Source organism: Condylostylus longicornis, unplaced genomic scaffold (genome assembly GCF_029603195.1).
Source record: "Condylostylus longicornis isolate FDR11 unplaced genomic scaffold, ASM2960319v2 ptg000076l, whole genome shotgun sequence".
NCBI classification, from domain to species: domain Eukaryota; kingdom Metazoa; phylum Arthropoda; class Insecta; order Diptera; family Dolichopodidae; genus Condylostylus; species Condylostylus longicornis.
In genome coordinates, this window is record NW_026578044.1 from 49,603 (window position 1) to 64,187 (window position 14,585).

The 14,585-nt window shown below is 27.9% G+C and overlaps 1 protein-coding gene across 2 annotated transcripts in view; it reads left to right on the forward strand.

The window, feature by feature from the left end:
- The first annotated feature begins 542 nt into the window (after positions 1-542).
- The window catches only part of LOC129612720 (phospholipase B1, membrane-associated-like), a 46,058-nt gene continuing 32,015 nt past the window's right edge, over positions 543-14,585 (forward strand). The window contains exons 1-5 of one of the 2 annotated variants that reach the window (XM_055526477.1): positions 543-617; positions 9,564-9,681; positions 9,761-11,129; positions 12,437-12,615; positions 13,805-13,985. In XM_055526477.1, coding sequence (XP_055382452.1) covers positions 10,745-11,129; positions 12,437-12,615; positions 13,805-13,985 — 745 coding nt within the window. In that variant the 5' untranslated portion in view covers positions 543-617; positions 9,564-9,681; positions 9,761-10,744. Of the gene's footprint in view, positions 618-9,563; positions 11,130-12,436; positions 12,616-13,804; positions 13,986-14,585 lie in introns of both variants that reach the window. The other variant, XM_055526475.1, reaches the window with a different exon arrangement.

The window sequence follows — 14,585 nt, forward strand, 5'->3', positions numbered from 1 at the left end:
ACAAAATTTTGTAATTACTTAATGTCTCCAACTATTTTATTTTAATATTTAAAAAAAAAAAAACAAAACAAAATCAAAAAACGAATATGAAAAAAATAAGTGTACGAGCTTAAAAAATATTTTTGTTTTTAAATTTTCAATAAACGACCAAACAATATCCGCGTAACACACACTTAATAATGAAACGGTAGCAGTTTAACGGTTTATTTGCTATTATTTGCTTTCTATTAGAAAAGAAAATTAAAATTTTAGTAATGTTAACTGGTAGTAAAAAAATAATATGCTAGTAACAAAGTAGCTGCTTAAGTAAAGAATTTCAATTTTTAAAATTGACCGAAAAAATTTGATTCAAAACAAATTTGTTGACCGTGTTACATTAGCAGTTCTTTTGAGATTTTAATACAAAAAGTGGAAAATTTTTGAGTGAAAATTTAAAAAACTAAAGGAAAAATACAAATAATTTGGAAAAGTAGTGTTTTATTAGGATTATTGCAATTATTGAATTATAGTGATTATTATTATAAAATTTAAAATAAAAAAAAATACCTGCAATAATTCTTATTTAATGAAATTAAATTAAATTTTAATAACAGTAAATCCAAAAAAAATTAAATTTTGTGAGTAAAAATAATTTCTTATATAATTTTCAATTTATTTCACTATTAAAAACAAGAAATCAAATGAAATTTTCTTATGAAATTACTGAATGTCAGAATTTTATTATGAAATTCAAAGTCAAGAATATCAGTTGAATGTTATTGTTTGTGTTCTTTACCTAAATATATTTCACAAATTATAAGTGTTAACTTTAAGTTTATTTAGCCTTGACGATAACTAAAAGAACGATTAATTGAATTTGGAAGTAATCTTAAATGATATTATACAAATACAACGGCGAACCATACACTTGAATGCCTCAAACCGATTAGTCTAGTGTTACCGTGCGTTTGTAAAATTTTATATTGGTTCTGAACCATTTGTGAGGTTACATAAGTATTTTCAAAATTTAAAAGGTGTACATATATCCAAAGTTTTACCATTTTAAATACTACTTCAAGAATAAAAGTTTTTGTAATTAAAATAACACACTAAAGCAAAAACACTATATACTTACTGTATTGGAGAGGTCGAAAATTTTCTATATAATTTTCGAACATTTTCCGAAATTTATGGTATGAAATTGTGTTTTTATGTTAGAGAACGCTATAAACATAATGGTATGTGGTATAAATTTTATGTTTTATTCACAATTTGATTTCAAATAATATAAGAGTGTTTTGTTTTTAAATGTCTTGATCATAAAAAACAGATGTCATTGACAAAAAACCTCTATAAAATATATAAATTGCACATAAAAAAAAACAAATAAATTATTGATAGAAAATTTCAATTCTTTGAATATGTTTTGAAAACGTGAAAAAATCAAAATTTATTTTTGCGATAAATATAGCAAATAGTAGAATTTTGAAATGGAAAACAAACGGGATTATTAAAAATATTTGCATTGAACCCTCCCCTTCATCTTCAAATAACAGATTTTAAGGAATGATATTCTTCTTCCGATACCGTGAATGTAAGTTGAATACTAATTTCTAAATTTTAGAGAAATTCACGAAAATATCTTTTAGTTTAAAAACCTATTAATTATTTGGAATTTATTTTCTACGAGGGCTCAAGTTGGTGTGGAGGATGTCAGTGTCAGTATTCGGGCCACACTTGGATGCAAGCGGGAAAGAATATTGTCGCCTCGATGTGTGGTAATAGATGGTCTTTCGTATAAGCTGCCCGATGACGTGTTTAATGTTCAAGGTCACGCTGATGATGTAGCATAGTGACGTCGCAGTTGTCCGAATACATGACGTCTTGAACATCATTCGGGGACTATAACCTGGAAAAGTACTTATTGTATCATTTACTAGACATCATTCCCTAGAAAATTTAGTTTGTCTCCGGTGTCCTTGGGAAATACGACCATTGAAACAACTAAAGAGGTCAAGAATCTCTGGGTGATCCTGGGTCAGTGTCTGAACTGAGGGCCTCACCTTAGTGGATCCATCAATAAACCCATTCGGGCCGCTTCCGAAGCGTCCAAGCCTACGACTACAATGCCACAGAAAGGGCTTTGTACCCCAATGGAAGTGTCGTGATTTAGGCCAGCTGAAATACTGCGATTTGTCAAGGGTCCATATATAGTGGTAATGTAGGTGACAATGGAACTCATAAAAGATTGTATGGGTCGACGAGAGAAAACATAAGTCCCATACAGGAAGAAAAATGATGCTATATTTGTTATTTTGAGGAGACAATAAGTGATATAGATTCTTTATCGTAGAATCTAACCTAGATATAGACATGTCGATCTAAAAGAGCTTTTAGCATTCTCTAAACTATTTCGGAGCAGTTAGTTACAGTTTTCTAATAGTTGCAGATTTGCTTTCTAAATGATAGACATCTATCCGAATTGAAGAAACATAGCTACTTCATTTAAAAAAAAATTTACATGTATATATATGTAAATCATAACCATTACTAAAAAAGAGCAGTGTGAGAGAACGATTTGCTGATAATTTCTTTCTGTAGCCCCATCTTTCTGTGTCGCCCCATCTAGCAGGGAGAGCTTAGAAAACAATAGGTTGTTGACTGGAGTCCAGTGGGAATTTTTTTTTTAACATTTTTCCGTTGACTCTTTCACAAGTATTACACCTAGAATGTTGTAATAACATACATACTGATCATACATACTGATAAAAAATTTTTTAAAAATGTTTTGAAGAGTTTCACACTTTCCAATTAATGATTGGACTTGTTTTCTTAATTTTTTGAAGCCTTTTGATAGGAAGCGCTTAACCGGATAGTCATTTAGTTATCATAAAATTTAATTAAAAAAATCGTCGTACAATTTATTTTTTAAGGGTTTTTTCCAAAAACTTTCTTTAATATTAGGATTAAACAATCACAGTCTTGCAATACTGAATGCATCATCAACATCGTCACAACTAATGCATAATAATTATTCAATTTGAATACAGGTAGCTTTTTTTGCTATTTTGATTGTACAAAAATTTGCAATTACGAATCATAATAAAGTTATAAAAACAGTTTTATAAATTCCAATATCGTAATTGTGGTAACCATCGAATTACTGTTATAAACAATACATTGGCAAAAGTGAATTGCATTGTTAAAATAACAAAGAAAAGGTTATTTTGAAATTTTTGCAAAAAAAAAATTTAAAATGCAGAATGTGTGGGTGCAAAAATGGTTTTTCGTTTTTATTGTCGTTCCTGCAGTAGACAAATATTGTGTACCCAGGTGAAATATGGTTTAGAATATTAATGAATGCAATAAAGCAATAAGAATGATATAACTTTGGTTATAAAAAAATGAGAAAAGCAAAAACACTTTTTAATGTTGAAGTGATTTTCTGAAAAAAAAAAGATGACACGAATTGGATGATTTAGAGAGCACAATAATGTGGAAACAAAACTTTGTAAATCTTAATAGTACGTTATATTAAAAGTGATTTCCATTGAAGTAGGAATTAAATTTAACACCTTTATGAAAGCGAACTGACATAAAAATATTTTCAAACTGTTACTGCTATAGCTATTTTGATTTCGGAAGGAGAGGGAACATTTCAAACATCATTACAAAATTACTAGCGGAACATATAAATATGTGAAAAGTAAAGATCAAGGAAGCGATAGAATGAAGGATGAAAGAAAGAGATAGATGTATAGGAAAGAATAATAGGCTGAATGCAATACATATAGCTGATATAGTAGGCTAAGACAAACTATACTAACAGAAAATGAAGTCGAATCAAGTAGGTGGATCTGGAAATTTGACTTCTCAGACGGCAACAACACGCCACTTGTTATTTTTAACTCAGCAGTGTGTAAGGACTCTTCCTTACTTATTTATTTCAACGAAACTGACTATAAGATGAAGTAAATTTTTCAAATAGCTTAATCCTTATTTAAAAATGATTCATGCTTTATCGGTGCCTCTCTTAATATCAACTTCAGTATATAAGAATTCATTTAGTGTTGCAAAACACAAATTGAAAATTTAGAAAAAACGTATAACAATTTTTAGATGTTGTTCCTATAATTCCTTAATCAGCGAGGCACTACAAAACCAGAAAAAAATTGCTTTTCTATTTTCTTATTAAAATAAAAGATTTAAATAATTTTTTTTCATAATTTTCCTTCGACTATTTGCAGTATTTATGAATATTACAATATTATCTCAAAAGTGTTATACACGCTCCTAAATATATGCAATTTTTTTCTAATAATCGAAGTAAACAAATAACGTTCATTGTTTTCTATGCATTTTAGTGGTATACTTTTCGTTTTTTAAATCTTTTCTAATTAAAATATAATTTTGAAAATACTGTTTTTTAAATATTACATAGAAAATGCATCAGAATATTAATAATTCAGATTCACAATTTATATTAAAACTATTATAACAATAAATATCTACTAAAAATCAATCAATTTAATTGAAATTTTAAATTTTTCCAAGAAAATGTCATAAAATTATTTAAAATAAATAAAATATTTATTAAATTTGTGAACATAACCACAGACACATACATATTGTTTGTTTAAACAAATCATATATAATTTTTATTTAATGAATATTAATTTAATGTTCAAGGATATTATATTTTTTCAAGGATATGTCGTAAAGTTTTATTATTCTATGATGAATAATAAATCAAAATGTCTTGGTTTTTGTTTTTAATTAATAAAGAAGTCACAATATTATGCTTAACATACACCTATACATATAGCTATTAATAATATTTCTTCATAATCAATATTTTAAATTTGTTTTATCCCAAATGACATTAAAAATTTTATAATAATTGTTATTCAATGTATAAGTATGTGTGCGTGTATGAATAAATTTTAAATTTCCGGGAATATACTTTTGAGTTTTTCTCTTTGAATATTTTAAATTTTTAAATCATTATTTTGAAGAATTAATTACAAAAATTATTATTAATGTGATAAATGAAGAGGAAAAACTACTATAATTGACTAATAAAATTTTTGTTGAAGAAATTTATCGACAAATATGCATCTAATTAATAATAGTTTGCTCTGCTGTTCTCTATTGTTAGTATTGCTATTTCCCCATTACCTCGTTGTGCGAATTTGCGTTGCATCCGATGATGGGTGAATACCACTACTTCCTATTGCACTGCTCTACCAATTTCTGTTTTGCCGGTGGTTAGAAGATCACTATCTTCATCGTATATCCACTATATTAACGTAGACCCTGGCAAATGTGAGTTCACTTTTCATGTACTCCAAAAGTAAAATAAAGTTAATATTTTTTCTAATTAGAATGCAGACCCTGGGTAGATTCTACCCATAATCGCATACTACTTATGCATCTGTAACTGGTAACTTTTTGATCGGTCCTCTATATACCCGGGGTTCCTGAGTTATGGCTATGTCCAGATGGTCTTTGGTGAAACAGCTGAAAATGCTTTGGTGTTGTGGGTAATCACCGGGCCGACCTTATTGTTTTCGTTTTTATTTCTTCTGCTAATGGGCCGAGTGATCTTCGCCTGTCATTGGGATGTCCTTCTGCGGAGACGGTTCCCTAAAACTAAGGTGAGTTAGCTCCAGGTACACCAACTTCCCTCTGTCATTAATGAAGTTACGCGAGGTTTCATATCTTTCGAAAAGCTCTTGAATTCCTCTGTTTTGATCCTGTATAATCGCCAGCGTTTTTACTATGCTATGAATCAGGTATAAATAACCTGGTATTGTAAGCACTAGGCGGTATTTTCTGTCTGATAGTTGAATTCCATCCTAAATATCATTCGATAATAACTAATCCATAGGATATTATGCAGTACTATCGAAAAAGCAAATAATTTTCAAAGTATAATTTCTGTACCCCCGCTATAAATGAAGAATTAGTAATAATTGTTACCAAATAATAGCAGAAATTTAATTACACATATGACTGAAAAGAAAAAATCATTATGTTTTATTTGACAATGAGACAAAATATATTATCAACTAATTTAAATCACCTGTAAATCGACCATAAAAATGAATGTTAATAAACGCTTACACCTTATGTTAATATAAATAAATTATACAAAATTGACAGACCTTGACGCGAATATGAAAAACTTTTTAATTTTTATAGTGAAAATTTTTGCTTGAATAACCTAAAATAAAAAATTGTGTTAAATTTCGCCGTATACCTACATAATAATAACATTATTTCAACATATACAAATTTTTAAACGTACGTGAGTTAAGGAGATACTCTAGGGTGTTTAACAAAATTTCGTAGATTTTTAACTCATAAAACATATTATATGTACACTCATCTATGAAATCATATATAACATAACATTGAGTTTAACAAGTATGCGACACGAATGAATTTTACGTGTTTTACGTATAGGTACCTACACCATGCGCTCATTGTATGGTTTGCGCTTCTTAAAAAGCACGTGAATTAAATTTTTAATGTGATAATAATTGTGGGCTTTAATAAAATTGAAAATTTTTGTTAGGAACACTTTTCTCTCTATATTACTTTACATACAATATTTTTTATTTTTTATATTTCTTTCTTTTTCTTTCACCTCATATAGCACATTATATTAGATAATTTGTACCTAATTTTCATGTACAGAATATAAATTATTTTTTTTATTGAAGTTTTAGTTGAATTTTAACTTTATACATGAGAGCTACGTAATATTATTAGCTCCCTACACACCCCTATTCCCAAGAAATTTATAACAGTTATGTGATATGACATAATATTTATTGCATGTACTTACATGTGTACATAAGCCACATACATGTACATAAAAATGTAGGTATTTTGTAATATTATATTAAAAAAAATAAAATTAATAAATATTTCTTGGTTTCCCGTAAATTAGATTTAATGTAAAACGAAAGTGTAATTATTTTATTAATAAAATATAAGTTAAAAATTTTTTATTGGTTTTACCTCGACATTAAATTAAAGTTAATCTGTATTTGGTGCTAATGAACTTACGAATATATACAAGGAACGAAAAAAATGAGAGAGGAAATATTTCAATACAGTCCTTATCCTTATAGTTCCTACTATAAGGGGCAACGCCAGATGATAGTTTGAAATAGAGTTTCAGTTAGCAAAAATTATATTATCGTAATACAATGTTATGTTTGCGCTCAAACATTGAAAACGCAAAAGGATCACGCAACCCGCAGAGCTCTTCTTTTATGTTATATAGATATTAAGCCTTCCCCGCAATATTCTTTATCTGCCACTGATATTTTCTATTAGTTTGTTAAGCTTATTGGTGATTGTTGCCACTTTATCTGTCGCCTACTGACACAATTGATACAATGTATTTTCTGCAGACAACAATTTGAAACATTTCCGTGCCTGCCTAAAATTATAATGTTTGTTGGTGTTCGCAACCTATCTATGACTACTATGTATTTCTCTTTCAACTGCCATCGGTTCTGTATAAATATTACGAGATCGTTTATCCAAGTGTTTACCTTTCGTATTACTTGGTTTTTTACCATTTTCGTATTCTCCTCAAATTTTACTTAATAAGACAAATATATCATTTTATTTTCATGCACTTTTCAGCCTTTATGAACCTATTCTATTGAACTTAAGTATTATAATCAAGGAATTAAAGACTTTTTGTATTTCTCAATTTAAAACTATATGATTTCGTATGATTTTGTTAACAAACTAATTATTATAATTTGAGGGGGGGGGAACCCTTTTAAATTAAAAATTAAAATAATTGGGTCATACCTTTAAAACTTTACTTATACGTGTAGATATGTGGGTGTTTATAAATTTTATTATTCTGTCTGGCGTACAGATATTTTTAGAAATTTTTATTCCTTACTGATTTAAAAGGTGTAAGGAAGCACGTATTCGTATAATAACTTTAATTGTATAAAATCTTAATGTGTTAAATTAAATATTTTTTGTTAAAAATTCAATTAAACTAAAGCAAAAACTATTGATTATTAAAGAGAATTAGCTGAAACTTTTATAATTATCGTTAGAAATAAATTTAATTTGTACACAGTGGTTATACATGATATTTAAGTGATCAGCTTTAAATTTGTGTCGACTTTAAATGAACTTTAAATTTAAAATTGGGTAGGCTTTCAGGTATCAGCAGGTATTGTATTTGGCCTTTAGAAGTTTTATCTTAAAAATTTAATCATATGGCATGTGTGTGTAAAAATTGTTATTTTAACTAATTACTATTCTAAGCTAGTTGCATTTGCAAATTGCTGTGTGACATGTGACGTACATTTTGACAAGCAGAAAAATTTTTTTAAATAATTTTTAGGTGACATTGATAAAAGTGATATAAGATCTTCATGATTGGATAATCTATTAGAAATAAATCTTAAAATTGTGCTTATAGCAAATCAAGTATTTATTCTAAATCAAATTACTAGCATATTAATGCAAGGTTTATTAAAAATTCAACAATAGAAACCTAGTGAACTGGTTGACCTACCTGAATTGAATACAATTACGTAGATTATTCAAATAATATTACGTGATTTTTATTGAATATTATTTTAGTAAAGATCATCTACCTATTTCGCGATATCTTTAATCAGAACTTTTGGCATAAAAATTACACAAAATTCATTATTAATTGCTAAGCGATTATTCTACTGGAAAAGTTGCTAATTAGTTAAAAGCTTTATATTATATGAAAAATCTCCAAAACCTTTTGTAAATTGTAGATTTGTGAAAACAGAGTGACTGTGCATCTTTACGTGTTATTAGTTGGATTTGTTGTGCCATAAACCAAGTACAAGCATGGCTCGTAGAGTGCCTTTCCAGATATATCTCTCGAATATCTCATGAGGGTTAATTTTTCGCAGTTCCTTCAAAAGTGTGATTTCTGCTTTGTCAAGGGAAGTTGTGTTCCGAAGAAGGGTTTTGGCTGCAGAAGGGGTGTGCTCGCCACCTGCTCGAGAACACGTCAGACTGTTCACTGCCTCCACATATTCGGGAGCCAAGTAAAAAGCAGTTCAGTTGTGCCTACCCAACTCATTTAGTCACAAAACCTTAAATCGAATAATAACAACAAAGCGGCCGGCTAAATTAAACGGCTGCTTTAGTGCTATTTTTATGAAAACATTTAATACCGAAAACTACGTGTATGCAATATAGCCGCACCCCTTTAGTTTAAGAATTTCACATTAACATCTATTGGAAAAAAGGAATATTTATATTTTAAAATTTCAAAACAGTACAAATCCCTCTTTTGTATCTTCTCTTAAATTTTTGGTTCATATTGAAGATAATTTTGTTTACAAGAATGTTCTGATCATGTCTGAATTATAAAATCAACAATAATTTTTAAATACCCATTTTTTCAACAAGGTAGGTTGAGAATTTCTTCAGATTTTTCTATGTGTCATTTTTATTACATTTTTAAATGAAAATAAAAAAATAAAAATAGAAATTTGTATTCGGTTTTGTAGGCTATTTTTGCATTTTTTGTTTTTTTTCTATTTCAGAACTTAGCATTTGAAGACAGGAGACAAAATTTGTGTTCATGTTTGAAACGATGAAGAAATAAAAATATTGAAAAGGACAACAACACGGTCCCATAAGGTTTACAAGGTCTTATAATTTGTAAATATAAAAATTTCTTTGAAAAAGTTTAAGAATTTAATTTTAAATAGTACAAATGCAAAAGAGCTCATAATTTTAGTTCAATTTCGGATGACGAATAAAATTATTTTTAACTCAACGCTGATTGGGCTTATTATTTTATTTTTGGAAAGATTGGCGATTAACTAGCAAAAGAATTGATTAAAATCAACGGGACTCATTAATTTTAATTAAAAAATTGTTTGTTTTTGTGAAATTCTTAATAAATAAGCCGGTACACAACTGCAGCCATATAAAAATCGAAAATTCAACGTTAAATTGAATGGAATACCATACTAAGTTCGGCCCAACTAAATCAATAAATGATTTCCTTGCCGAGTACAAAATTCAAAATTGAAAAACAGGAGAAGACAAGTTGAAAAAATAACGACAATACAGGAAGTGAGTGCAAAAATAACTGAAGTGCAAATATGGAGTTAAGAACAGCATAAAAAGGTTTACTTCTAGCCGTTTTACCTACTGAAACTTGTGTGTGCGTGTTTGCTTCTTAAAGTAAATAAATTTTGATTTATGTATGCGATAGTTTTCATATGATAAAAAGTGAAGTGAACTTATTTTTATAATATTAAAAGGACATTAATACCTTGCAAAAAAGGAGACAATTTTCAAAACAAATGCAAAAACAAAATCAATTTTATGTAATGAACATAAAAAATCTGGACCTATAACTTGGTCTAGTTTTTATATATGCCATAGGAACGTAACTTCCATATATAAAATATTTTAATAAATAAATCATTTTGATTTATTTTCCTTGTATACGTTTCTAATGTGCTTCGAGTTTTTATAAGAATTAAGGACACGAATTTTAAGGAATTCTAGGAGAATTGTGTACCTTCTCTACATTTACATATACACTATTAAATTCCTGAGTATTTATAGTAAAAAAAATTCTGGATTCATTTGGGATTCCTCACGTATAATGTAAGATAAGAAAAAGCTATACAATATTCTCTAAAAGAAGAAAAAAACTGAAGATTGTCGGAACACTATATATTGTGGTAGAGTTCATAAGATTACAACAATGCCTCGAAATCGAACCAAGAAGATAATTATAGTTATTTATTTTCTTGGAATTTTTAATATAAAATTAATTTCTACCAAACAAATTCTAAATAATTTAAATGTTATAAGACCTAAGGTAACTAACACATATAAAATTATAAGTATAATAAGATTTTTACCAATTGTAAATGGTTATACAAGGATAACAATGTTTGATAATTTATCATTACGTTCATATTTTCATATGTTTCGTAATTTCGTATTTAATAATATTGGACGTACAAGTCAAAGAACTGAAGGACATTTTTTACAAATTCCCTATAGCAATGATGATCAATTCCCATGTGGTTTAAATAATTCAAAAAGTGCTACAAAACCAAATAGTGTACATAAATTAAGGCCAGGTGAGTTTTGTTTTTTTTTTATTTTATACCTTATGTTTTGTTTGTAGTGTGTTTTTTTTTAGTATACCCTTTTGCTAGGTGATTTGTTATCTAGGTTTTAACTTTTATATTTTCTCTTTTTTAAGTACGGATGAGCTTATGGTTTGTGTTTGTTTTAAGTTTTAACAGAATGAGGAGCATTATATGAGTAGCTCTGTTAGAAATAATTTATTACTGTTTACTTTTTTTTTTTTCAAGTTTTTTAATATTACTTAGGAATGTCCCTTAAGATGTGATAATATGATAAATTTGTAAATAATATTCTTATGTGATTAAAAAGAAAACTGGAAAATTATAAGGAAATTATTGTATGTATAGGGGCGCCAGGTTTATTTTTCTACAAGAATGGGCGCGCCACTTTTTGTTTGACAATAGTTGTGAATCACAATTAATGTCAGGTCAATGCTTAAATTTTGCATAATGTCGAGTTTTAAAATCTCAAGTCAAAATTTATGTAAGTAATTATGTATTTTTTTAGTGGAGTCAATTTTAGTTTATATAGCATGAGTTTTTTATAGACGGTCATTTAACTTGTTGTTCAAGTTTAAAGTTAATATTCACATCTTAAAATTTTCACATCTTAAGTAAACTATTTCAATTCAAACTTTTCCTTTGTAATTTCATGTTTGTTGGTTTGAATCTATGCTAAAATAGGGAGGAGGGAATATATGCCTGCATATTTCATAAGCTCAGGTATAATCGAAAAATAAAAAATGTTTAAGACAGATACGCGTGATTAAAGTTAGGAACCATAAAGTTATTTTAAAAATCCGAATTATTGCAGACGTAAAGCAATATAAAAATTAGGTTTGTGTCTATGACAGTTTTAAACTTCTTACTTCAAATATGGTAATTTTCTGCTATTTTGTCTTTTTTCCGAAAAGATGTTGTTGGCGGAGTGGTTTGTTTTTTAAGTTAATAATAGCGTTTATATACGCATTGCGTATCCTTTACCAAGACTAAATCGTGCGACTGCATTTAATTATTTAAAAATCACCTAGTACATTTTATTGAAATAATGTAAACAGATTAGTTCTTAAAATTATTTTGATAACGTAATTTTCATAATTTTGGGGGAAAAAACTTAGATACCTTTATTTTATTTGCAACTAATTTAATAAAATTATTGTAAATGGCTAAAAGGAATACCAAAAACAAAAACCAAATTGCAGCCTATAAAAAATAGTTATTTACTAATTTTAGTTATTTAATTTTCCATTATCTCACTTATGCTGCTCTCACGGCAATTTATTTTTTTGTTAATTTAGGTGATATCGATGTTATTGCTGCAATGGGAGATTCATTAACGGCTGGTACTGGTGCAGCATCAACTAAATTTGTAGATTTATTTATGGAGAATCGTGGATTAGTTTGGAGTATTGGTGGACAATATAATTGGCGTAATGTAACAACATTACCAAATATTTTAAAAGTTTTTAATCCAAAGGTTGGTAATTTTAGTTTGATTTTTTTTTCTAGTTTATTTTAAGTTTTAATTTTATTCATATAGAGAATTTTAGTTTATAAAATTTGTTATCAAAAATTAGGATTTTTTTTTTTTTTGTAGTTGTAATAGGTATTTGGTAAATTTAGGAGTCCTTGAGGCGAAATATTTAAAAAAAAAAGTAGAAATGAAAGTATTTGCATAATTTTGAATAAATTGTTCTTTTATTTTGTGCAAAATAAAATTTAAAAAATGATATTGGAAAAAAAAAATTAAATCGGGTAGATAGTAGTCCCTTAGATTATAGTATATACGTTAAATAAAATTCAAATGATTGAAATAAGATATGGACTAGAATAAAATTTAATGGGGCATTAGGCAAATATGAGCGTTTGATGCAATAGACTGTTAAAGAGTGTTAAGATCTACATCGTAGAGAAAATTTTATTTTTTCAAAATTTTCATGTGTTTCATTGGAGGGTTTTTGCCAGCAAAGGGGCTTTTGGGTAATTAGAATTAGGAATGCATTACGGCAATCATAAGTAATGCCGAGGAATCATAAGGGAGGTCTCACGGGTTTTTGGCCGGGACTCTGCAGACTTAAGAAACACCTACGCAAATTCGTCTTAGGGCCAACAAGTCTTGCAGAGGAAGGGGCGGAGTCCCCGATGCACCTTCTCAATGACTGTAGAACGTTGATGGAAAACAGAAGGGCATATAGTTTCGAGATATTTCCCGGAAAATGTTGCTCGGATTCATCAAAAGCGTGGGTTTAAAGGAGGTGTTATAGGCAAGACACAAAGAACTCATGGGAAAGAGGCACAATAGATCTTTCAGATCGCTGTGCATCATCGTCCCAACCTACATTAGTGCTAATCAATATGCTGCCGCACTCACACAAATGCAACAATCGAACAATAATATTCAATGAATATAGAAATAAAATCCGATTTTGTATACGCATAAAAATATACGCGAATTGCAATTTTTTTTTTCAAACAAAAGGACTATTTTTTAATAAATACAATAAAATAAATTTATTATTTTTAATAATAGTAAAATAAAAATTATATTTTTAATTTTCCTATTTTGCCTTTTTTATTTTTATATTATTATTATTATTTTAAATATTACCATTATCATTATTTAAAAAAAAATATTTAATCTGGTGTTGTTATGCGTTTTATTTTAGCTTGTGGGATATTCACGACATGATTCATTTCCATTTCATCTTGATTCACAATTTAATGTTGCGGAAATTGGTGCTGTCTCATCAGATTTACCATTTATGGCAAAAGTTTTGGTGCAACGTATTAAAAATGATTCACGTGTTAATTTTGAAAAAAGTTGGAAAATGGTTACAATTTGTATGGGTAAGTCCGAACAAAAATTATGTATTTCACACACATATACACATATGCACTGTAAAAATGATAATGCAGGAATTGATATTGTAGAATTGCATAGCAACAATAATATTGTAATAATAAACAGGATATTTTAATAATACTGTTATCCAAAATTACCGCACAACTGTTAAAATATAATACCGTTTATTTTTATAATATAATTAATGTCCTTTTTTCCCTCATTTTTAAAATTATTTTTGTATACGTACATAAAAATGTAAATTTAATTGTATACTCGTATTAATTTGGTTTGTATCATGGGCAGGACATTATTATTGTCACAAAAAATACTGAAAATTTTTACATTCATGAATGTAATTTTTATATTTTTTTTCCTTATTAGCATATTATTGTTTTTGCGTTCCAATATAAAAAATTTTCGATATTTCCCTTCAAAATGTTTAATTGTAAGACAATAATAAATTTAATTATATTTTAAAAGCTACATTTTTACCTTCCTGTTAAATGTATTAAGTGGCATAGATATAAGGTGAAATGATTAAGAAAGTTTATGTGTATTTAAGACAGAATTTAAGAAATGTAAGCTCCGAGATAATAGGTCTT